Source organism: Hydra vulgaris, chromosome 02, assembly GCF_038396675.1.
Source record: "Hydra vulgaris chromosome 02, alternate assembly HydraT2T_AEP".
Classification (NCBI taxonomy): domain Eukaryota; kingdom Metazoa; phylum Cnidaria; class Hydrozoa; order Anthoathecata; family Hydridae; genus Hydra; species Hydra vulgaris.
The window spans coordinates 29,781,465-29,808,615 of record NC_088921.1 but is presented as its reverse complement, the minus strand read 5'-3'; the positions used below and the strand labels follow the sequence as shown (position 1 = coordinate 29,808,615).

At 28.7% G+C, this 27,151-nt stretch overlaps 1 protein-coding gene across 1 annotated transcript in view; it reads left to right on the top strand.

Annotated features, from left to right (window-relative positions):
- Nucleotides 1-1,276: 1,276 nt before the first annotated feature.
- Nucleotides 1,277-27,151, top strand: part of LOC100208138 (quinone oxidoreductase) — a 36,586-nt gene continuing 10,711 nt past the window's right edge. The window contains exons 1-3 of the mRNA XM_065790531.1: nt 1,277-1,460; nt 12,301-12,453; nt 18,515-18,678. Coding sequence (XP_065646603.1) covers nt 1,329-1,460; nt 12,301-12,453; nt 18,515-18,678 — 449 coding nt within the window. The 5' untranslated portion in view covers nt 1,277-1,328. The remainder of the gene's footprint in view (nt 1,461-12,300; nt 12,454-18,514; nt 18,679-27,151) is intronic.

Genomic DNA, 27,151 nt, shown 5'->3' with positions numbered 1-27,151 from the left:
CAATTTTTAACTGAGTTTTTTGTTGAAAGTGTAATTAGATCAGAAAACGTAACTATTATTTTCCCGTGTTAAATTAAAAACTAGTTTTTATCATAAATATTTTGAGATAATGATTTTATCGGAATGTAAGTAGATAAATATTCGAATTCGAATTCGAATCGAAGTAAATGGTAAATCTTGTTTTAAACAGATAATAATAAGTTTTAACGATTTATTAGTCAAGTCTCATTGAAAAAACTTTTTAATTAAATTTAAAAAAAAAACTTCTTTAGGTTAAAGGCAAAGGAAAAAAAATTATCAGAAGATCAACGAGTCGAAATTACAGCTAAACTTAAAAAAAGTGATGCGCCAAGCAAACGAGCGATTGCAAGAGAATATAATGTAATCAAAAATTCAATTCGATCTCTCTGGAATAATCAAGATCAAATAGAAAAAAGAAGTTTACTAATGACAGAAGAAGCTAGAAAAAAAGTGTTTCGATTATCGTCTGGAAAACTTGAAGCAATCGATAATGAGCTATATATTTGAATTGATGCATTGCGTCGTTCGAAGATTGAAGTACCTCCATCGTTAGCAATTATGAAAGCAAAAGAAACAGCGCAAAGAATAAATATAAAAGAAGAAGAATTTAAAGCTTCTTGGCAATGGCTCGCAAACTTTCTCCAACGTATATTGAAGATTCTCCAACGTATATTGAAGCAATCAAAGAAGATGTTGAAGATCGTTTGTCTCTCGAAGAAAATAATGATAATGCAGTTGCTATGGATAACAATTTTGATGAAGAAGAAGCTAATAATGATGAGATAGACGATGGTACAGACTTCTTAGGTATTGAATTTATACATTTATCTCTGATCGATATTGGCAAGCAATTAAAATGTCAAAAAGCTATAGCAATTTTAAAAGACGACAACGATAAATTAATGAATTGGTACGAACAACTATCATCAAACATACGGTCAGTAATTATGAAAATTAAACGAGAAAAGCTGCAGAATGCATAACAGCCTACAATTCATGACCTTTTCCGTCATGCATAATATATGTCTTGTTTATATGTTTATATAGTTAATAATTTAGTTTGCTAAATTTTTTCTTATCTTTTTCTTATTTGCGCACTCCTAGTTAATTGCGCACCGCAGTGCCTATTTAAATTTGCGCAATTTGCGCAAGCGAGAGACTACTGTACCTAAAAGTTTATTTATATTTTACCCACACAATTTGGATCCAGACCTCAATATTTCTACGCGTTTTTTTCGATCGGATAGGTGTATTTAAAGCTCGGTTTATCGAACTTAAAAGATATTGCGTTATTTTTCTAGGAAATAATGTTTCGGCAGCATAACTTCCTTACACAGACTGTAATTAGAATGCGTGGTATTAACGTATCGGAATTTGGTGGGCCAAATGTTTTAAAACTTGTTCTCAATTTACCAATACCTGTGCCTAAAAGTAAACAGGTAAGAAACTTTATTTTTATTATCTTCTAATAATTAAAATTTAGAAAAAATATCAGATAAACTGTTAATAATATAATATCTCGAATTATTGCTTAAGTTCAACTTGAACTATTTGATTTTATAGCACATTCTTCAATCCTAGTTGATTTACCTCGTACATTTTCCAGTTTATCAATATTTTAAAATCATAATGTTGCTGTACATTTAAGGTGTGGCTTACAAGTTGACTTGTATAGCTTGTGTGCTGTAATTTGGGAACAATATTTTTATGGACATGTTTTTAAAAAATCAAAATGTTACATTACTAATAGCATTAGCTTTGATTGCAAACCTGATTTTCCCATTTTTCGTTATTTGATGTCCAAGAACTAGACCTTGTAAAGAAAAATAAATTTTGGTTTTTTGAATCAAAAAACCAAAATTTTTGGATAGTAGATATGTCCAAACCCTAAACAAACCATATAGATTTCATCTCTCCTTTCAAATTTTTTTTCAAGGAGTACTAAAAGGTTTACTCTTAGTAACAATCTCTTATTGACAAGAAGTTTCTAAAGTTCAGAGTTTTTAGGTAAAATTTAGAATTTTTAGGTGAAGTTTAAATTTTTTAGGTGAAGTTTAAATTTTTTAGCTAACTGTTTTTTAATAGTTAGCTTTTATATGGCTTAACCATTACATTACAGTTCTCTTTTTTAAGATCAACAATATGTCTTTATTTAACAATGTTTTTCTGAATGTCCTCCTGAATGACCTAGTTTGCCATGTTTTTAGTTATTAAAAATTGGTAACCTTAATAAACAGCAAGCTCCAAAAAGAATATACAATTTGACTCAGCAATTTTAACCCAAATAAATTTTAGTTGTTTTCTGCTCTCTCTCTCTCTCTTTTTATTTAATAGTTTTTTTTTTAAGTACTTTCAAAAGCCAAAGAGGCTACTATAGTCAAAGAGGCAACTTTTTTTAAAATTGTGGTGAAAACCCTCTTTCAAATCTTTAACTCCAAAATGCAAACTTTTTAAAACCAGTTTTTCTGCTATTTTTTATTGTAACAATGTTGATTTTAACCAATTAATGGTAACGCTCTTCCTTTCCTATTATTTTTTACTAAACCTATGGAAATCATATATCGTGTTATAATTAAATTCAAAATATTTCACATAATGAGATATATTCTTTAATTAGGCATGTGAAAAGTTAGATTTAGCTTGTATACAGTTTTTTTTATGTGATAAAATCTTTCCAATAAAAACAGTATATGCCCACATGTGGCAACAGCGTTTATAATGGAATAAAAGTGCGAAACTCTATGACATCGTGTGGTTTACAACTTAATAAGTATTCAATAATTTTTGTTAATCTGTTTAAGCAGATTTTGCAATGAATTTTTTTGTGAGTTGTTATCCAGTATAAATTTTTCTTAATTTGTAAATACCAAAATTTTATTTACAAATGAAAAAAAAGTACATCATAATACATTGTGTTTGCTGCAAGAAAGCAACATAAAAAAGAAAAGGGAAAAGATTCTCAAATGTTTGGTAATGTAAGTATTTATATTTGGACTTCATATAAAATTATCTTTTCAACAGCATTATTGCTAGATAAAGCGGTTAAAGACGGCAGTTTTATTACATAATTCATCAGGTTACAGTGGTCATTATGTCATTAAACTTGTTTATATATTTTTCCTCACATTTAGCCCTTATGAAACTTTCCTGTAAAAATAGAGTGTAGGATTGTTCTTTTTTAGTGTGGTTTAAATTATATATTATGCTCACTATCAAATGTTCGCTTTCTTACTAATAAACTTCCAGAGCATATACTTGACTAGAATCCAGACATAGTTTTTATTACCAAAACATTGATGACTTCGGAAAACAGTAGTACAATAGAAGTGATAAAAATTATCAATATGTTTACAAAATTATAAATATGTTTAAAAAATTATAAATATGTTATAAATTATAAATGTTTAAATATGTTTAAAAAATTATAAATATGCTTACAAAATAAGAAAAGAAAGAGATAAAGAGTAAAGTGGCAGCTAGGTTATTATGTTAAAATTAAGTTCTGTAAATATTATGTTCTGTATCTAAAGTAATAATATTATGTTCTGTATCTAAAAAATCTGTAAATATTATGTTCTGTATCTGTAAATATTATGTTCTGTATCTAAAAAATATTATTTTCTGTATCTAAAGTGATTTCCTGCCTTGACTCTTCTTCAGCTTGTGGCCCAGACAACATACCTGTTATAGTCTTGCAGAAGTGTTCTCCGGAGCTTTCGCCTATACTCTCTTAGTCTTCTTCCTATCATAAGCAAGGTTTTTGAATCTTTAATTAACAAACACTTAATCTCTCATCTTGAATCTAATAAATCACTTCCTGATCATCAATATGGATTTCGATCTTCTCGTTCTACAGCTGATTTGCTAACAGTAATAACTGATAGGTTTTATTGTGCATTAGATAAAGGTGGAGAGGTTAAGGCCATCGCTCTTGACCTTTCAAAAGCTTTTGATAAAGTTTGGCATGCTGGTCTTCTCCATAAGCTTTCTTCTTATGGTGTATCTGGCAACATCTTAAGATTATTGAATCCTTCCTTTCCAATCGTAGTATAAAACTTGTCCTCGATGGACAGCTCTCTTCATCTTATTCTGTAACTTCAGGGGTTCCTCAAGGTTCTATCCTTGGCCCCATTCTCTTTTTAATTTACATTAGCGAAATTCCAGATATTCTCACATCTAAGGTGGCATTGTTTGCTGATGATACTACCATTTATTCTTGTCGTGATAAGAAACCAACACTCTCTGATTGCTTGGAGGGGGCATTTGAGCTTGAAAAGGATGTCACTTCTGCTACAGCATGGGGCTCACAGTGGTTGGTGAACTTCAATACAGATAAAACTCAATTTTTTTCAGCCAATTGTTATCGCAATAATTTAAATCTTCCTGTATTTTTGAACGGTGATGTACTCGATGAGTCATCTACTCTTCATCTTCTAGGATTAACTCTTACTTCTGATCTTTCTTGGAAACCATATATCATATCAGTTGCAAAATTAGCATCTGCTAAGATTACATCTCTTCATCGAGCTCGATACTTTCTTACTTCAGATTCTATACTCTTTCTTTATAAATCTCAAATCCGTACTTGTATGGAATACTGCTCCTACATCTGGGGCGGATCTTCTAATGATGTCCTTTCTCTTTTAGACAAGGTGCAAAAATGCATTGTAAACATAGTTGGGCCTGCTCTTGCAGCCAACCTCCAACCATTATCACATCATCGTAATGTTGCTTCTCTTTCTCTTTTCTACAAATACTATAATGGGCACTGCTCTAAAGAGCTAGCGTCTCTTGTGCCATCTACTATAATTCATTCTCGTGTTACTCGTCATTCAATTTAGTCTCATCCTTTTACTGTGACTGTTCCTATGTGCTCCAAAAATGCTTATTCGTTTAATTTTTTTCCTTAAACATCAGCTCTTTGGAATTCGCTTCCTTCATCTTACTTTCCTGATTGATATAACTTGCAATCCTTTAAGTTGTACGTCAATGGTTATCTTGCTCTACAATCTTCATCTTTTCTCTTTCAGTAACTTCCAGCTTTAATTAGTGGCTGCTTGCAGCCTTGTTGGAAGTGAAGATGTTTAAAAAAAAAAAAAAAAAAAAAAAAAAAACAACCAATTAATCACAAAAAACTACCAAATAAACAGTTTCACTCATTTGAACATGTGTGTGTTAAAATTACTGTAAAGCCAAATGATCATTAATTTTAAGTTGCATTTATAGACTAATATTTAACTCTCGCGCAACATTTCTGGACGAATTCATGGATTTACTTGAAACAATAGAATCAACAGGTTACACATGTTGTAGCTAGTGATATCAAGATACACTTAAATACTAACGAACTATCTAGCAAAAGCTTTAAAGAAATACTATATATTTTAAGTCTTACACAACAAGTCTAAGAACCAACTTATAAAATGGGAAACATACTAGATTTAGTAATTAATAAGCTAATGAAATATCAGTAATTGTGCTGTGATAGACTTAGATTTGAGTGACCACTTTCTCATTTGTGGGTAGTGGTGTAGTGGTAAAGCGTTCGCTCCATAAGCGAGAGGTTCCGAGTTCGATTACCATATCCCTGGTTGTACCGGGCTCAACTTGTTTCTCTGCACAGCGGCCTTGTTCATCTAGGTTTGTGCATGGTCTACTATATTCACGGCCGTATATGTTACAGTTTTTAGGGGGAAATTAAGAGGCCAATTTTTACTGTAAAAATGGCTGCGCAAAATATTACATTTTTAAAAACAACTCTATTCTTAATTTTTAACTTGAGGTTCTTCATTGCAAAAGTGGAAGTTGTTTTTATTATATATACTTTTTAATATAAAATAGATATCAAAGATTTAAAGACATTTGTGTAATATTTGTTGGAGAATGTTCACAGAAAATATTCAAAATCGATATACATTTATATCTATGTATATTATATTTATATATAATATATATCTGTATTCATGTATATTTTAACGCTTTAAAAAAAATGTCAAGAAGTAGCTTAAAGAAATCAAACAATAGGTAAATTATATTAAACTATATAAACAAATGCTATGTGACATATTAGCAACTTTGATTTTACTTATTTCTTTGCCTTTTTTTAAAATGTTTTTTAGTTATTATTGAAAACCAAATCCTTTGATAGTTTTTGTTTATTGTTAAAAAATACATTACCAAGAATTTTTGTTGAAAACGTGATTCTCCAATTTTCATGATTTTCACAAACAAATTTGCTTTTTGGTGCATATTTATGTAACAGATGTTGATGATTTAATGACTGGAATTGATAGAGATGAAATTTCAATCTCATTTAAATCCAAAACAGCAAATACACTACAAACAAATTCTGCAAGCTGTTTGGATGGAACAAATAGTCCACCACGTGACAAGAGATAGATAAGAATTATTTTTAAGATCAATGTCTCCAGCTTTCAAACATGCTTTGCAGTTTTCACATTTAGACCTTTTTGACAATTATTTTGCAACATAGCCTGCTACAGTTATTGCCACTTCTTGACTATTATAATTAAGGGAATTTTCCATAATTTCTTCTATTCGATTTTCAAACAGTTCATCAAATATTGTCAAGAAAGAATGAATATCTGGTAATAGATTTTCTTCCCAGAAGTTTATATGCTCCTTAATTAAAGAACGACATGACAAAATTCTTTCTGAATTCAAAACTACTCTTAAATTTACAAGAAATCTTCTCCCCCCCCCCTCATTCCCCCATTCATTTGCCTGTATTGTGAAAAACATCTCTCAATTGGATCACTTTATAAATGAGCTGTCATCATTTAGTTATATTCATCATTCAGGAGCTCCTCATCAAGCAGTGCTTGAGCACGTAAGGTTTTTTCAAATGCTGATACAGTTTGAGTTGTGAGGGTGAATGCAGGTGAAAGAGACCACTGATTGATCTAATCAGCCAGAGCTTGGTAAAATATCATTTTGTTGTCTCCTAATACAATATCATTGCCAATAATATTTGGTGAAAGGTTTTATTTAGAATTGGCAGTTGTCCACCAAGTGTTAAAAATAGTTAAAAAATTTGAAACATCTTTTCAATTTGGATAATAGCTTTTTGAAGCTGCAATTGTAGTTTCATGTATAATTGCTAATGCAAGTGGCACACTTTGTTTATTATTTCCAGGATGTAATGCCTCATATGTAACCTTTGGAGCTTTTCTAAGTTTACCTTTCAGATCATTATTATATGGTAAATCTTAAATAAATCATCCCAACAAATATATCCTGATGGACAATCAATATTGATATATGCATTATGGTATTTAAAGTCTGGAAAAACAAATTTTTTACCATTTATGATGACTAGATGCACTCTATCATAAAACAAATATGTCTTCTTTCCATGATTCTGTGGGTGAATAATAAAATATTTTGATTCAGATTTGAACATTGTAACTAATGATAAGAATGCATTGATGTTAGTGGAATGATTGTCTGTAACTATACAACGCACAGTGAACCCAGCACCTATTAGATTTTTAAGGTTGTCAGCTATTTTTTGTGATTTCGAGAGAATGTAAAATTGCTTGAACAATAAAAGAAATAGATTCTTTTAGTCCTATTATCATGAATGCGATAATTCCTTTGTACAAGTTACCTTCTTTTTTTTTCTTTTTGTAAATAAGTATCATCTCTCATCATAATACAATCAGAAGAAATTTTTCCTTTTTCACGTTGAAGATTTAAAGGCTTTATAGAATCAATACCTCCTTGTTGAACTTTATTTAATAAAGATATTGATGGTAAAGGGAGTTTTTTAAGTAGTAGTTTGTATGCCTGTAAAGATATATATCGTGAAAGTAATGAATATCGAATCATCTCTGCTGAGTATGGTGGCCTGCCTTGTAGCTGATAAAGCTCTCTATCTTTAATTTCATCTAAAATAGTATCATGTTTTTCTAATTTATAGTTTCTCATATAAGAAGGAAAATTTTCTAGCATTCTAATTTTATTAAGTTTTGCATAATGTCCTTTAACAAACCAACTTGGTAATGGAAGTGGTGTTCCTTTGTATTGCAAATGTACATTTAGGTCTACATCAACTGTTATTGATTCTAATATAGTTGGAAAATATGTCTGTTCATTAAATACTATATTACAAAATGCAACACCTTTTTCAAATCATTTAAATTGAAACCCTGGTGGTGTTACTGCTTTATTTAAATTATGTACATTTGTAATTGTATCATTTTTCTTAAATATTTCTAACTGATCTTTTTGAAATATTCTCAATTTAGGAGGACTTCGAGAAGTTTTTAAAACTGGTAAATGTGATTTTTTTTTTTTGCTAAAGTTCACAAGAATACATAAAAGGAGCAGGTATTAAAAGCCAATTCAGGGTGCATTTATCACCTCTAATTATATATTTATCTTCAAAATGAAGTTCACATAAAAAATAATGTTTTGTTGGAATCTGAACGATTAACAAAGCCTATCCAAAGTTGACTTAGGTTTTGGTCTGTTGGAAAATGAAAAGTTGCATTTTGTTTGTTTTTGTTGCCTAAGTATCCCGATGTACATTTTGGTGCAGCACATTTGTTAGGAAATGTGCTGCACCAAAATGTTAGGAAATTCAGAAAGAAGAGTATTTTTGAAAATAATATTTTAGCGTATTTCGTGTCTAAAATTTTCAAAACCGGCGTCTTAATTTCCCCCTCAAAATTGTAAGATATATGGCCATGAATATAGTTGGCCATGGTTTGTGTTTGGAGATATAGAGTTGAGAGAGGGTTATAACCAAAATTAAGTAGCCTCCTCGTCTGTAGTGGCCTTCTCGGCCTTGGGTAGGTGAATTAACATGAAAAAAAATTAAAACTTCTCATTTTAAAGTAGAACAAAAAATTAAAAAAAAGTTATACTATACAGGAATTTAAAAACAGTGACAAACAGTCCTTTAACAATGAAATATTAAGAATTAAACCAGAAATATCATCAGCTGAAAATATGAAATATAGTTAAAACAGCTCTATGGTTTGGCGGAGAATATATGCAACTTAGGCAATAACAATGAACGGCAGAAAAGTTGTTTAAGAGTACAAAAAATGAAAGTGACTAAAAAGAATATAGATGCCTTGGATAGATATTTGTTTAGTGATCTCATATTAAAGAGTTTTGGACTCAGGACTGTATCTTGCATATCGTCCTGGGTCCAAAACTCTTTAATATCCAAATACATACAAATAAAGAGATCTATATATGTGCAAATATCTGAAAATAATCGATGTTAAAATTTTTGAATACTCAGATGATAATCAAACTCTAAAACTGTAGAATTTTTGACTCCATAAAAAGTATGGGTGTGATACTCAATGATTAATCTTTAAAAACACAAATAAATAAGATTGTTAAAAACTACTACAATCTAATGAGCAAAATATCCAAACTAAAATACTCAATTAATTGCACAAAGCTTGTTGCACCATAGTAATAAACTAATAATTTCACAGATTATTGCAACTCCATTAACTTGTTTCTCCATGCAGCCGCCTTGTTCGTCAAGGTTTGTGTTTTGGAATTATAGAGTTATAAGAGGATTGTAACCACAACTAAAAGTAGCCTAAAAACGGCCTTGGGGAGGTTAACTGAAATTTAAAAAAAAAAATGAAAAAAAACTTTAAAACTGAAAAAAAACACTAAAAAAATGCAGTTTGTTCAAAATTGTGCAGCTAGATGAGTATTTAAAACCAGAATAGAAAATCAAATAAATGACCGGGAGTTTAGCAATTCGCATTGGCTGAAAATTAAAGAAAGAATCTATTTCAAGGTCCTTTTAATAATGCACAAATCTATTATCCTGGAAGCACCAACCTCATTATGCAATTTAACTCAGGCTTGGCCAGGAAGACATGCGATTTCAAGTCAATATATAACCACGCAAATAATATTTTTTTTTTTGATGATTTGACCACTGTTTTTAACAAAGCGCTATTTTTTAATTACATTGAAAATAAATAACTTAGACAAGTTTATATTTACTAATTTTTTTATATTAGCAAAAGGCTTTTAAATAAAGTAGCTAATGATTTTAACTAAAGTATCATTAAAAGTTGTATAAATTTTAATTTATATTATTTAAATGTATAAGATTTTTTTTTAATTAAAATAAAAAAAATAAAAATTATAAATAAAAAAATTTAAATATGTAAACAACGACAGCAATGGTCTCTTTAATAAACTTTATATTAAAATCATTAAAGTTAATTCACTTAAAATGAAGAAAGATTTTGTTGAGAAGAAAGAAAAAAAAGACAAACTTTTTTGAAAGCCGTTTGAATTAAATAACTTTGATCTTTACTTATGTTTTTATATTATTGAAACGCATATAGTAACAAGTCACTGCTAATGATTTTTTATAAAAATATAAATGAACATCATATATATTTTTTTATATTTACATAAGTATGGATTTTTTATTATAATTGTCTTTATATAAAAAAATATTTTATCAACTTTTTAAATAAACAGTTTAATTATTTTTTCTTTTGTTTACATTACTGTGAAGAATTGTTAAAAATCTTTTTTTTTAACTTTTAAATGTGCGCATTTATTAAACAATCGTTAGAAATAGTTTGTTACTTTATTTAAAATGGGTTTCACATAATATTATACTATAAAAATATTAGTAAATACAAACAGTTCAAAGTTATTTATTCCAAACATAATTTAAGTAATCCTATGTTCATAGTTTATTATTTATTTTAGTTAAATTTTATTAATTTTTTTTAATTTAAATTTTATTTAAGTTATTTTTATTTTATTTTTCATTATTTTTTTTATGAAGATTTATCTGCTTCTTTTACGATAACTTTTTTTTTAAGTTTCTTCATAGTTAAATTAAGATTTTTTCAGTACATTTTTAAAATGAATACATGTTTTTAAAACATATTAACAGCCATGGTCAAGTATTTAAAATCAAATAATATTTGCATGATGTATTTTGCGTATTACGGCGTGAAATCGTATGCCTTCCTGGCCAAGCCTGAATTTAACTCACTACTCAATGTCAGAAAAAACATTAAAATTAATGGAAACTAAATGCAGTAATCATATTTGTAATCAAGCATTATACCACTATGTTCCTAAACTTTGGACTACACTTCCCAGTATCTTCCGTGGCAAAAAAAACATACCTATTTATAAGAAAAAACTAAAATCTTATTTAATAATGAATGGTGAGCTATTCCTCCAGAAAACTCTTTAATAATAAAAATTTTACTAATATAATAATTTGTTGCACAGCTGAGCAAGTGTTTTGCCAACTTATTCATTATTCTGGCAAAACACAGTAGCTGTGGGTAAATCTATGTAGTTATTTATTTATTAGCATTATAATAACACATGGACTGCACAAATGCCATCTCTTAAAAAGGAGTGCTGATAGTATGGCTTACATATGCTTTCTACATGTGGCCCAGATAAAACACATGAATATGGTGTGGCATTTGTTCTGGTTCTGTTTGGTTTTAATGCTATATGTTTCTGTTTGGTTTTAATGCTATATAGCCACACATAAACTACACATATGCTATCCCATAAAGAATAGAGACACATACATGGTCAATGTGTAACTGCCATATATGAAGCTTTTTGTCAGGTATTCATGTTTTTAACTTCTTAAAGTTTGAATTGTATTTATAAACATAAAATTATTTCATAGTTATACATGATAATGTTATAAAATGACTTATAGATAAAAAGTTTCTTTTATAAAAAATAATTAGTTTTTTTAAATAACTGTTGATTTTTATACAAGTTTTAATAAAAGCATTTTAGCAAAAAAAATATTTAAAATTAATGTGTCATTCCAATTTTAACATAATTTAAAGATATCGTTAATTTTATCAAGATATTTATTACTTTTGATAAAATTTAGAAGAAAATTTAAATATAGTTGATAATTGTTTGCAATTTGTTTTTATCTCTTTTAAGCATTTTGTGCTAACCCACAAAAAAATTTGATGCTTGCCATTTTTAAATGATACAGCTACACTTGATTTATGGGATGGCGTATATGTGGGTCATATATAGTTATGATGTTTATATTACTTAAATGGTATTAGTACCATAGTCACAAATGGGTCATTTGTAGCAACCACCTAGGTGGTATAAGAACCATAGCCACACATAGCCCACAATTATGCCATCCCTTAAACTGATTGTGGCTATCATGTAATGATATATAAAGCCCACATCAGATTTTCTTGTTGGGAACATCAAGTATGTTAATTGATATTTAAATTTTTGTAGATATTAGTAAATGTAAAAGCGGCTGGAGTTAATCCTGTTGATACATATATCAGACAAGGTAATCATTCTCTTAGCCCTATTTTACCATATATACCAGGAAAAGATGGTGCAGGAGTTGTACATCAGATCGGCAGTGATGTAAAAAACTTCAAAGTAAGTAAAGTTATTTATCAAAAACAGTTATTAAAGTTAATATTTCTGTAGTAAAATATATTTAAGCTTTGTGTAACTGGCATGCACACTTCTGTGTAACTTAGTTTACAACAGTAAAAATTTATTGAAATCTTTTTTATATATATAAAGTTTTTTTTATAGTTTTTAAAAAATAGCTTTAAAATAAGCACAGAAAATGTTTTTTATGTTTTTTTATCTTGTTATTCTTTTAAAAACAATTTAGTTAATTTATGCAAATCAGCAAATGAGGGGATCAGGGATGCAAAAAGTTTCCAGAAGACTATGGCTTTAAATCTCTATTTGTGCTTGGTCTATGGTGTCCAGAAGATCTAAAAGTGACTTATAATCTGCAATAAAAAAAAGTTTAGGATTCTGTATCCCAGGAGGGAATCTATATTTTGGATAGGCAGTATTCAACATATGCAGCACCTACAGCAGCATATAATTTTTATTGCATATAGCTTAAAAGATATAACTTACATAATATACTACATAGTTTGTCTTCACGTACAGCCCACACAGTGCTAGAGACTAGTGTGTTTTGGCTCTATCTTGGTTTTACTTAAACAAAGAAATTCTTTATAGTTTAATCAACTTTGATCTGGTCTGGGACATCAACTTTGATTTTTAAGATATTAGGATATTTTTATCTGCATATATATATGTAAATAAGTTAGTATTGGAGTATTTAAGTTTTTTTTTTTGAAGGGTAAAAAATGGCAAATTTAAAACCTTATAACTCTTTTTTAATTTTTTTCAAAAACTGTTTTATCGATAATTCTGTATTAACAATTTTGTATTAACTAGTATCTTATTAGGAAAAAAATGTTTATATTGGTTTATTCTAAAAAATGTTAAAGAATAGAAAAATTAAGTTATCATCTTTAATTTTATTTTACAAAGTTCTTACAGGTTAGTTTTCTAATTAGCTGCAATTTTTTACAACTAAATATAAGCAGATTGTTACATTTTTGAACTTAAATATATCTAAAAATGTCTGTTTTACTAAAATTCTAAATTTTCTATTTAGAAGCAGCAAATTTATTACACTTAAAAATGCAAATATTTTAAAAATAGCATCCCTTTAAATTATCCAGTTTTTAAATTATCATGTTTGAACACATTTATTGGAAAGCAGTGCCTTGTCAATCTTTCTACTGACCTATCTAAGGGGTGCAACCAATTATGTCATTTAAAAAAAAAAAAGGATATGGTTGGTTATCCCTCAATTAAACTGGTCTTAATACTGGACAGAAAGGATATGGTTGATTATCCCTTTATTAATACTGGACAGAAAGGCACAAATAAAAGAGCAGTAAATATTTCTGCATTATTTTTTAAATATGACTTTAAAACATATTGTTTTGTCCAACACAATGTTGGACAAATCAATCTGTTTTAAATGGCTGGACATGGCCCCTTATATCACTTTCTAATATTTTAAATTTTTTTTACATAATTTTTAATGTACCTAACTACTTTTATCAATATACTTTAATTCAAATTAAAAATCAGCATTAAGATTAAAAAAAAACAAATATTTATGTCTTTATTTTGAATAGCATATATATATAAAGGGATAAAACATTAAATGTCTATATTTTTAATAACTGCAAATTTTACTATTGCACTATTTTATTCTCGTAAATATATTAAACTTATTTATAAAACTTTTAACTAAAAATTAGATAAAATAAATAAGGGGTCTTTGGGAAAAACATATTAAATTTTTTTTATAAATAATTTATATTTAGCATCAAAAATATTAAAGGCTAGCTTATTTGCAGATAATTTTACTCTATTTTATTCTCGAAAAGATATTATATACTTTTAAAACTTTTAACGAAAAATTAGATAAAATAAATAAGTGGCATAATAGATAAAATAAAAAAGATATGTTCATCAATTTGTAATAAAAAAATGTTTTGTAAAAGCTAGTTGTTGTAATTTCTTCTTTAAACTTTACTTTAGAATAAATGCAATAAAAAATATAATTTTAATTTACATATATGTGAAAAAAAAGCTAAAGATCAAGGTATAATACTAAAAGCAAAAAAGTTGTGCAATTAACAAAAACTACAATGTGAACAGACACTACTCTACAAAGCATGCCCGCTAGTATTAAAACTGCTGCTTGTTGTTGTGTTTTATGTCTAACAAGTTGAGGAATTTTGTAATATTATGTTAATTGGTTTATCACATTATCTTTACCACAATGATGGCAATCATTTAAATTTTAGCGTTTTCTGCAAAGTTTGTTGATAAAATTATGATAATTATGATAGTTATGATAATTACTCGATAATAAATTAAACAGTTAAACTACTTTAGTAGTTATTGCTGCCATTTCTAAATTTAATAGCAGATTTCTAAATTTTCTGCCCCATTTATTAATCCATATTATAACTTTACTACACAAAAAAGTTCTGTTGTTTCTTTCTGGTAAGTAGAAAGTTTTGGTTGAAAGTGTAAAACCTGCTCTTCCCACCTATTAAATTTACTACAAGCTTAAACCATTTAAATTAAACATAAACTAATTTTAAACTAAAGAGATAGGCTGCGTTGTATCAAGTAAGTAAAACAAAACAAAAATTAAACATAAAAAAGTTTCCACTAAACGTTATGAAACAAATTTAATGTTATATAAATTTGTTTCATAACGAACAATCTCAATAAACTGTATAAAATTAAAGTAACTATAAACTAAAAAGAAAGTGATTAACTTTACTAAATCATACAACCTTAATAAAATTTAAATTAAATACATAACGAGTATTTGCAGTAAACCGTACTGGTTTAAACTAAATATAAACTAAATACTAAAAAAAATAGCTTTACTAAAACCTATAAATTAATTTAAAGTATAAATTGGATAAAGACGAGTGACTTGAATAAGCCATATAAATTGAACTAAGTGGAAACTAAATATAAAACAAATTATTTTATTAATAACTATATAAATCAAACTAAATTAAAGTTAAAATGAATATTTTTACTAAAATATATAAAAGTTAGTTATAATATAAATATAAAACGAAGTATTGTATTTAACCATATAAATTAAACATAAAACAAATAACTCTATTAAACCATATAAACTAAATATAGAATGAGAAACCGCATCATACTGCTTTGATTTTTCCTCTGGTTGCGAACTCTAATAATCACAAAATATGTATAAATGTGTCATGATTTTGGCAGGCTTCTAAAACAAAATAAATTTAAAGCAAGCAAAAAAAAATTTTATTTAGTAACAAGATGAATATACTGTTCCCACTTTCTTCTCTTAATTACCTGCTATAAAACTGAACATTTGTTCAAAATAGTATAACTAGTATCCTAATACTTTATCTAATATAATCAATCATAACTTTTCTCCTAGTTGTTTATGGTAAATATGTTTCACTAGTGACTAGACTTACTTGTTCTAGTTGCAAAATTTATATAGAGGCGACGATTCGTCAAATATCCCTAATTTATACTGTCGTATATCCAAATTAATTATTAATAAACACATCATTTTGATAGGAAAAAAAAAACATAGCAATAATCAGCATACACAAATGTAAAAAAAAAATCTCACTTTTTAACAAAAATGATAATAAGATCCAGAATATATAATAGGGGTGTACACTTTAACTCTTGGTCGGTTGTCTGAAGGGCAACTTAAAGTAACCAGTTTGCCTACTGACTATTTGAGTTGCCCGTCGCTATTTTTGTATAAAAATTTTTGCATTGAGCAGATTTCTCGCATATTCAAGTCATTTTTCATTATAGGGCCAAGTGTGGACTAGATTAATTTACGTAAATAAAAGTAATATTGTAAACTATTGATAACATTCACTTTTCTACTTTCAGATAACATGCATGATACTTTCAGATAAAGCACATGCTGATATAAACTCCATTAGGCGTTCACTTGAATTGAGCACTTATTTATCCTAAAAATTTAAAACCCTTTAATGTGTTGTAATTATCAAGATCTTAATTGCAACAGGAGCTCAAAAACTAATGTTATTTTAAAAGTATTTTAAAGTATCTCTTTGTAATTAAATTTAATTTTACTGTGATAAAATTTATTTAAACTAATTTAACAAAAATTATTAATAGAATCTAAATTCGGTATTCCAAAAAGATTATGTTTTCTTATAATTTATTTCTTAAAACAATCTTATACTTAACATAATCTTTTGTTTGTTTATCACAATTTATTCTTTATTTTAATTTTTACGTAATTATTGTAGTATATTTAATAAAGATTATAAACAGTTTACAGAGAGATTTTATCAGTTACCAATAAGATATTTGTAAACGTAGTGTATGTTCATAAACGTATTATGTCAAAAGAACTTTACACGATATTGAATTAGTATGAAACAAAAAATACTTTTGTGAAAAGAATTTGCTTAAACAAAAGCACTTCTTCCTTTTTACAAGAAAAAAAAAATTATTTTGCTTTTAATAATCTATGATAATCTATGATGGAGAGACCTTATATTTATATTGCTTATATTTTACATAATAAATTAGTTACCAGGCGATTAAATAAAAACTTTTTTAATAAAAATTGCAAAACTATTTTACATTTGAAACTAAATTTAAATTTTTAAAATCATATTCAGTTTAAAGTTTTTTTAAATTAAATTTTTTTATAAAACAATTTGCTTTTTTAAAAAATCCTCAGTTGAGGTTAAATGCTTTTTTTACGGCCTAATGTTTTCTGAATAAATGTCTTATAAACATAGTTAGAATATAATTTAAAGATTAAAAAAAAAAATTTTTCTATTAACTGAAACGCTTTTGGCATTTACATTTTAGAAAAAAGTTTTTGCTTAACTGAATGCTTTCAACGTATGTTATTTTAACATATGAAAAAAGTGAATTGCGTTGTGCTTCTTAAGGCCTGTCAAAATTTTTTTTGTTTGTTTGCAGATTTAATTTTATTACTTTATCTTTAAATCCTTAAATAAAATTTGTAAAAAAATATAAAATAAAATAGTTTTTTTGTTTAAAAGATAAAACTTTTTAATTTCTATTTAGGAAGTATTTTATTAAATATGTTTAAACGCTTGTACAAAATATGTTCTAAATAATGAAAGCAAATGTGGAAAACAAACTTTGAAAGTTTCGTCTAGTACTGTTGGGCAACCAAGAGTGTACACCTCTGTTATAATCAAAGCAACTTTTTATGTTAGGAGTTCACCATGAAAATCTTATTTATTATTTTATCCTAACTTTATTTAGCTCTTGTACAAAACAGGAGGATATTAGTTAACTAAACATAATATTCTATAAAAAGGAAATATAACATTATACTGGTACAAAAATCATACGTTCAAGAAATGGTATCTATTTTAAAAAATCTAAGCAACTATATAAAAGATAATTTAAAAATCATCCTGACAGTTGTTAAAAACAAGTTGCGCTAATAAAATATAAAAACAAAATATGTTATTTTATTTTTAATTGCATCACAAATATTTTTTGGAATTTAGTAAAATATTATACAAATATTTGATTTGTCTATTGTTGGAGAAAAATACTTATCTTAAAAAAAAAATTGATATCTTGAAAAAAAATTATGATGAATTAAACACGCATGAAATAATTTATCCAGTCTGCAGATTGCAACTAAAATTAAACAGACTTCAAGAACTAAAAAAAATTGAGACAGCAAGCTTTGACTAAAACGACAGTTTTAGTTTTATTGGTATTCATTTATTATTAAGTTTCAATTAAAAAAATTTAGCCTAAATGTTTTTTTTAAACATTTTCTTTAAAATGAACACAATTTGTCTTGGCACTTGGGGATCCCTTACTAAAAAAACATTTTGTATTGTGAATTTTCTTAAATAAATGTATTTATTATGTTTAATGTCCATGGTTTCACACTTGTATGTTTGAAGATTTCCATAAATCTTTTACAACCCGATGCCTTTCTTGGCATTAACCTGTTTTGCAGATCAGAACTGAGTATTTTAGGAGATTATAAGTTTTAAAAGGTTATATGTTTTAAAGTTGTCTATTTTTTAATATTCAGGAAGGAGATTCTGTGTGGTTTTGTGGCAGTGTTACTGGATCATATGCTGAGTACTGTCTTTGTAATGAAGAAGATGCTTCACTCTTACCAGAAAAAATGACATTTAATGAAGGAGCGATGCTTGGTACACCTTATCTAACAGCTTCAAGAGCTTTATTTCAAAAGTATAGTTTTTTTTTAATTATTGCTATTATCATTTTAAAAACAGTTTTTAGTTTTTTCTACTCATGGCTCAGTGGATACTTTTCACCCACTTACAGTTTAGTGGATACTTATTACCCACTTTTATTTTTTGAAATAATATTTTACAACATCAAAGGTTTTTTATGGAAAAAATTTTAAATTATTTTAAAATTCTTAGTATGCTTTATGTATCATTTTGAATAAAAGCTTTTTAAAACAGTCACTTACAAAAGAGGCTTTTTAAAACAGCCATTTACGATTGCTACAATTCAAAACATATACTCGTGAAAAATTTTCAAAGCCAAAATTTTCATATATGTAGTGTAATGAATTTAATAGTCTATAATTAATTCTAAGCCAATATAGAAGGCTTTATTCTTCATATAATGATATGTTAACTAAAATATACAAACAGGTTAGTTATAATTTACACATAATAAAACTCAAAAAGGATAATAATAAGAATCAGCACATTCTAAATAAATAATAAATAATAATAAATAAAACAATATAGTTAAATAAGTTTAAATAGTTCATTTAAATATTCGTTCATATAGTCATTTAAATATTTAGGAGGATTCCGTGATTTTCCTGAACAACGAGAGACTGATTCTTCAATAGAAATTCGATTAGGATTTGTTGGAGAGAGAGTAGAAAAGTTTTGAGATCTTTTAGAATGGAGAGGCTCAGGTGAAGGGATTGTATCAGTTTCATTGGAAATATCTTTATAGTTATTATTTTCGTCATTATCACTGATTATATCAGCCATTGGTGCAAGACATCTTGTAGCAACAGTGGTCTCATGCCCATCAGGCATTCTTACATGAGAGTATTTACCATTAGTCTCTAAAAGCTCAATCTCTTCAACCAGAGGTTCATAATTTTAAATAGAGGACCTGAATTAGGTAACCATGTAGGAACAGAGTGTCCATTAGAAGAACTTTGACTGAAACTGAATAATCATTCATGAGGTGTAGCAGTAGTAGAAGTGCAAAGTAAGGAACACATTGAATGAAGGACATCAGGTAATACATGTTCCCAGCTCATGGTAGGTAAATTGGATGATTTGAGAGCAAACAAAATTCCTTTCCAAATAATGCCATTGTATCTTTCGCATTGACCATTACCCTGAGGATCATAAGGAGTAGTTCTACTCAGATTGACACCTCGAGAATTAAAAAATTGCGGAGCTCTGTTGACATAAAGCAAGTGCATTGATCTGAATGTATATAAGCTACCACACCGAATAAGGTGAAAAGTTGAGGTAAACATTTAATAACAGTAGAAGTAGAGATATCACGACAAGGAAATACAAATGGAAATCTTGAAAACTCATCAACAGCTGTTAAAAAATATTAGTTGCTAGATGAAGACGGAATAGGTCCTTTAAAATCCATGTTTATTTGCTCTAAAGGTTGAGTAGATTTTATTAAGGTGTGGTTAAAACTGCTTATATAGTATTTAGGTTTTAATTTAGCACAAATTTGACACAAAGAAATGGGTTTTTTTACATTATCAATTAAAAAAGGTAGATTTTTTGATTTTATAAAATGATACTTTCTGGTAATTCAAGGGTGACTAAGAGATTCATGTAGTTCTTTAAGAGAAGGTCCATTTATAGTCATAGAGCAGCAAGATCTAGGGAGGGCATCAGCAACAAAATTGTTACGGCTAGGGCGATAAACTATATCAGAGCGCTGGTTGGTGACTAGGGTAAATTGCTGACCAGCAAAGTAGTGTTTCTTTTTTCAAAGTGATTCAATAATAACCTTCTTTCTCAACAGAAGAATGTTTTTTTATCAGTAGGAGAAAAGTTTGAGAGAAAAGAATGCAACTTGTCTTCCAGCCTGGTTAAGGGAAGCAGGTATGGCAAAATCAGAGGCATCTGTTTCCACCTCAAGTGAGATACTTTTATCAATAGCTTGTAGAGATGATTGAGAGATTAATTCTTTCATTTCATTGAAACATTTAAACATTTCAGCTGACAGTGAAAAGGTAGAATTTAGAGATAAAGGAAGAATTTTGTCAGAAAAATGTTTGATATATTGGGAATAGTAAGAGAACATACCAAGGACTCAACGGAGAGAAGCACTATCCATGCAGGCATTTCAATTAATGATTTTAAACGATCTGGATCAGGAGAGAAAGAGCCACTTTTTATAATAAAACTTAGGAAGTTTATAAACAAAGTTGACAATATAGACTTTTCTTTACTGAATGTAAACATTGCCTTCTTAGAAGCTACAAGAAATTTCTCTAAATTGAAATCCTGTATATTTTTAGAAGTACCACATACTAGCAAGTTATCTAGATATACAAAGGTGTCTTCTAATTTTTTTTTCTTGGATAAACTTATCCATGGTCTTTGAAATTGTGCGACAGCATTAGTGAATCTAAAAAGGAATTCTTTTAAATTGGAAAAGATGTACATTGGACTCAAAGGCAGTATAATACTTGTCACTTTCTAGAAAAGGTATTTGGTGATAAGCACTTTTTAAATCAAATGTGCTAAATAATGAATATTTTACAACAGAGTTAACTAATTCATTGATGTTAGGTAAAGGATAAGCATCAAGTAGTGTAAAGCAATTTATTGTTTGAGAGTGATCAATGACCATGCGTTTTTTATGTCTCATTCCCGGTAACAACTATTTGTGATCGCCAAGGAGAGTTACTGGGTTCAATTATATCTAGTTCTAAATTTTTTTTATTTCTTGTTTAATGAATGCTTTGTCCTCTGAGTTATATCGTCTTGAAGGTGAAGCAATCGGTCTACATTCTGGATATAGAAAAGGAAAAAGAGTGCTAGCTTTCATTGTAACACTTGTTAGAGAACAGATTTTTAAAGAATCTTTTTTGCCATCATAATTGATATAAAGACTTTTGTGCAACTGAAGAAATCTCTACCAAGTATGACTTGTTCGCAAGAATTGGGTATAATCAAAAAGTATGTATTAGGTTACTTCATACCAATTAAAGTGAAGTTAGTTAAATCTTTACTTACAACTTGACACTATAAGGAAGGATCAGCCATAGAGACTCTTTTATTAGAAGGGAGTATGTTAAGTTTTAAAGAGTCATACATTGATTTGCTCATAAATGTGTCAGAGCTTCCAGTGTCAAGAAGAGCTGTTACCATGGCCCTAGAAATAAAGATATAAACAATAGAATTGAGTGAGTTGATATAAGAGCAAGTAATCGAGGCTAAACTTGGTGCATTGGAAGCTAGCATCTGCAGATGTTACAAAGTTCTTTGATGATTTGCATACTTTCTTGAAATATCCTTTTTTACCACAATTGTTACATTCAGCATCTCTGGCTGGACAAGATGGTGATCTTGTCCTGCCAGAGATGCTGATGGAGATGGTGATCTTGTCGAGGGTGATGTTTACTTCCACAGAAATAAAGTCCACTAGGCTTAGTAGAAACCGAAGCAAGCTCAGTAGTACATTCAGAATGTTTATTAATTGTAGCAACATTACTACTCTCTGTGTGTGAATACATTTTCGTTATTTCTTTGAGCGTTTTCCAATGAACAAGCTTGATTAAACGAGCTTGATTATTCCAATGAACGAGCTTGATTATTCCAATGAACGAGCTTGATTATAGGCCTCAGTAAGTTTAAGAGTAGAGCTTTCTAGTAGTGGCGAATATGATGAGAGCTCAGAACACTTGTAAACGAATCACGAATGTATTTTTCATAATGTTCTGAAGCAGAAACCTGTTTAAAATTGCAATCTTTACTTTATGTAAGGCCTGCAAAAACTCATTAATAGATTCTCCAGATGAATTTTTACGTGAAGCTAACTGATGTCTGGAAAAAAATTCATTCTTAGGTTTTAATAATAAGTTTTCCAGGATTTCGAAAAGTTTTAGGAAAGTTTTTTGATATTTTATATAGCCTACAGAAAATCTGTTGTATTTTTTCTGGTGTATTTTGTGTGTTTAGGGATTGTGTGTAGGTAAAATGGGTGTAAAATGGTTGACAATTATTAGAGGTTTTAAAGAAAATAGAATTGAGCTTGACATTTTTTGGGTGGCTACAAATAAGTTTCAAAATTATGTTCAATTGCTTTTCTACATTTTTTATAGTTTTTTCATAGTTATGTATTAAGTTTATTTTCTAAAGAAATATAATTCATTGTAAAGAATATATTTATTAAAAATATTAATTTAAATAAGTGACTTGGTAAGCACAATAGTGACTAAGCTTAAATGTTTTAAAAATCTTTTTAAATATACATTATCATCATCATTAACATTATCATGATGATGATGATGATCATTATCATCATCATCACCACCACCACTACCACCAGTCAAATGCTGAGTTTATTTTTAATGATTGTTTAAAATTTATCGCTAAATATTTTTAAATATTGTTGCTTAGGTTATTTTTAATGATTGTATTATTTTAATAAAAATAACACTATCGGTTTAGGTAAGTCAGTTCATCTCAAAATTTCATTACATACTCTAACAACTCTGGTAGTCAAGCCCAAATCACTGAAATGAGGGCAGTCAAATACTTTTTATAAAAATGTGTGCTTATACAATGAAAAAATATATAAGTGTTCCTTAAAATATAGTAGAATATTTTACAATTTTTCCTTTTTAGTTGTTGAATCAATAAAGCCTTGTGCTTAATAAACACACACATCAAAAGTTATTTAATATTTAACACAATGCATAAATTTATTTTGTAAAAACTTTTGTAAAATTTCAAAACAAAAAAATACTTAGAATTAAGGAAATTTAAGTCATGCATTTATTTTAAGTTTTAAAAGTAAACGCTTTTGTGACAACTGTGTTATAACTAAATAATAAATAATAATGATAATAACTTCAACTTTTCGGTGTTACAGATAGCTAACTTCCTAACATGGAACAAACATTTATATGTGTATAGTTATATCAAATAAGTATGCTTTGTATAAAATTGTGATGATTGGAGCTTGGGAACAAAAAAGCCCTAAAATTTTGGCCACAAATTTGTAACTCACTTCTAAACTAAGGTTTTAACAGTTATGACCAATTAAAATTTGTAACCCCCTCAAATTGAGGGGGTTTAAACTTTATATGGTCATAATATCTGAATGCTGATAGCTTATACTATGAAATTTAAAATTTTTTGATGAATATATTATCATATTATTTATTGAATTATTATTAAGTATCTAAATATCTAAACTATTTTATAGATCTTTATTTAAACTATAATGAAGGTCTCTAAGAATTACTGACTCTTTATCTTTATTTGTGCCCCTATCCACTATAAAGACCAGATTAAGGAAGGGGCAACCAACCATAGCTTTTTGTTTGTTAAGAAATGGAATTTAATTGGTTGCACGATTCGCACAGTCTAGTAGGCAGATTAGAGGGCACTTGCTTCAAATTATGCATTCAACCCTTAATAATTAAAAATTGGGTTATTTTGAAATGCTGGCATTTTTGGTGTGAACATGACAAGTTTATAATGCTTGTATTTATAGATAGTTGAATCTAATAGTCTTATATGCTGTCAATCTTAGATCAAAACAAAGTGTTAAAAAAATTTACAAGCATCTCAAAATGGCTGAATATTGGACATTTTAGACAAATGGACAACATACTATTAGATATTTGAGTTCTAAACTGCAACAAGCTGCTTATATTTTACCCATTTATTGTAGAAAGTAGTAGTTAGACTTGTGGATGAATAGAAAAATACTATAGTCAACAGTATTTTGGCATATTTTAGCAATTTTCAAATTTTTTTAAAATTGAGTAGGTCATAACTTTTCTCCAATACAATTTAATAAAATTCTTTTTAAAGGGAGAACAGAAAAAATGAGACACTGGCTGAAGATGAGAAAAAAGTTATAAGGCTCTTAAGTAGTCTGTGTGTTTATAAGGCTATAATTTCTAAACCATTGTACTTGGAAGTCTGAAACTTCAAAATTAACCTATTTACATAATGCACATAATATGTAAAAATCATTTATTGCATGTGTACTTGACATCACACGGAATTGCTTGATTATAATTGTTTTGTTAAATATTATCCATGTTAAATTTTATCTTAATCTATAATTAGATATAATTTATAAATTGAATTTTTTGTTTTTTTAAAGTTGTGCTAAAATGCAACTGAATTATGTCAAATTTATAGGCAGCTTGAGATTGTAAAAATACAATCTCGTTTTTTTTAAAAACTCTTTTTTTATTCTGATTCACTCCCAACAAGGTTGCAAGTAACTGCTATTAAGTTGAGAGTTGATAGAAAAAAAGAAAATATAGTTAAAGAGCAAGGAAACAGTCGACAGAAGGCTTAAAAAGTTGTTAGTTGTATGAGTCAGGAAAACATGAAGGTGGGAGAGAGTCTTGAAGGGTTGATGGGTGGAGAAAAAAACTAGCCAAATAAAAGGTTTTAGAGCATGTAGGGACTAATACAGTAAGAGAATGAGACCTTGTTGAATGACGAGTCAAGCGAGAATGAGTTATAGTTGACCATTATAGTAAAGTGACCATGATAGTATTTGTAGAAAAGAGAAAGAGATGCAATTTTACGAGGATGGGAGAGAGGCTCAAGCTTGACAGATAGCGTGTCCAACTACGTTTACAATGGTTTTTACAAATTACGTTTACAAATATGTATATATAGTAACAGTATTCCATACAGGGGTGAATAAGAAATTTGTAGAGATTGTGAATGGAATCAGGAGTAAGATAATGGCCAGCACAATAAAGAGAAGCAACCTTAGCAGATGCTAATTTATCAATCGATTTTATATATGGTTTCCAGTAGAGGTCAGTTGTGAATGATAATCTAAGAAGACATCAGAAGGATCAGAAGGTCAAAAGAAGACAAGAAGGACTCAGTGAGAAGGTTGCTATTCATCAATATAAAAATGTCAACAGTATTGTGATAGTTGTTTGCAGTAAATAACTGAGTTTTGTTAGAGTTAAAGTTCACAAGCCACTGCAAGCCCCAATCTGTTACAGAAGTGAGATCAGATTCAAGATTACCTAGCTGTTCTAAGCGATCAAAAAGAGAAGACTTTAAGACCCTTAAGGTTCCCCAGAAATTACTGGAAATGAATAAGAGTGTTGGCCTTTGAGGATGACTAAAAAAAGCAGTTAGAAAGAAATGATTTAATAATCTCAAAAACTTTTACAAATACACTATATGAATGCAGTCTTAAGAAGATAGAGAATCATAAAGAACAAAAAGAAAGGTGATAGAATGAAGAGGTGCTAAGCGGAAGCAAATAAAAGAATGATCAAAGGATTCAAACCTGATTTATTGACAAATCGATGGTTTGGTGTGTAAGTATACATCCAGGATAGAACTCATCAATACTGAGATCTGAAGAAGCAACAGCCGAAATTGAATTAATCTCACATAGAGCAAGCAATTCTGGTGAATTTTGCAAGATGCAAGATTCAACTGATAGAAGGTTACTTTGCAGACCACAAATATTGTTAAAAGATATATTGAAACAGTTAGGTGGTGGGTATGGTTTTTTGTGTTTAATATTTTTGTTTACTTTGGGCATGATTTAAATTTAAAGAGAACTTGACTCTTTCATTGATAAAGCACGGCATCCTAATCAATGAGCTATACAGTTGTCTCAAAGTAATAATGTAGGGCTCAACCCAAAGTCATAATGTAGGGCTCCTTATGTTGCCTCAACAATGCACACCAAAAGCAATAACAGGGACACCATCTATGTGCAACATTGCACTTTTAATACTCTGATATTTTTCAGCTGTTGATGGAATCATCCTCTGTTTCCGAAACTCTACGCTCTCTGAGAGCACAGAGTTCCGGAAACCATACAATCAGCTGGTTTCAGAAACCCTGAGTAGAATCAAAAAGATCCAGCATTCATCATCCTAGGCAGGAAACAATGTCACACAGGTTTACATCTACGCCTGCCCAATAGATGAAGAAGAGGTTCAAGGCTGGTCATTATAACTATTCTGCTTACACTTAAGGTATTTGCCAAGGAGGCCTTTTACAAAGCAGTGGCTAGATGCAGTGTCCATCTGCCCAAGATGAGTTTTTCTATTGAGACACCACCTCTAGCCTTTACTCTACGAAGAGCCTCAAGGCGGGGGATTTTTAAGTCAGAGTTTGTTTCTCCTTTGACTAAAAAGGCAAACCCTACAAGGCAGCAGGGGATAGGGCAGGTAGTACTAGGTTACTTGATAGCAGTAGCAGGGTGAAAAAAATCCTTGTGATGATCCTGAACCTGACCTGACCTGGAGTAGTTTATAAAAATTAGTTTTTTTGATGTCTTCACTTCCAACAAGGCTGCGAGCAACCACTATTAGAGTTGGAAGTTACTGGATGAAAAAAGATGAAGTTTATAAAGCAAGATAATGTTTGACAGACGACTTAAAAGATTGCAAGTTATATGGATCAGAAAAACAAGATGAAGGAAGCAAATTCCAAAGATCTGTCGTTCA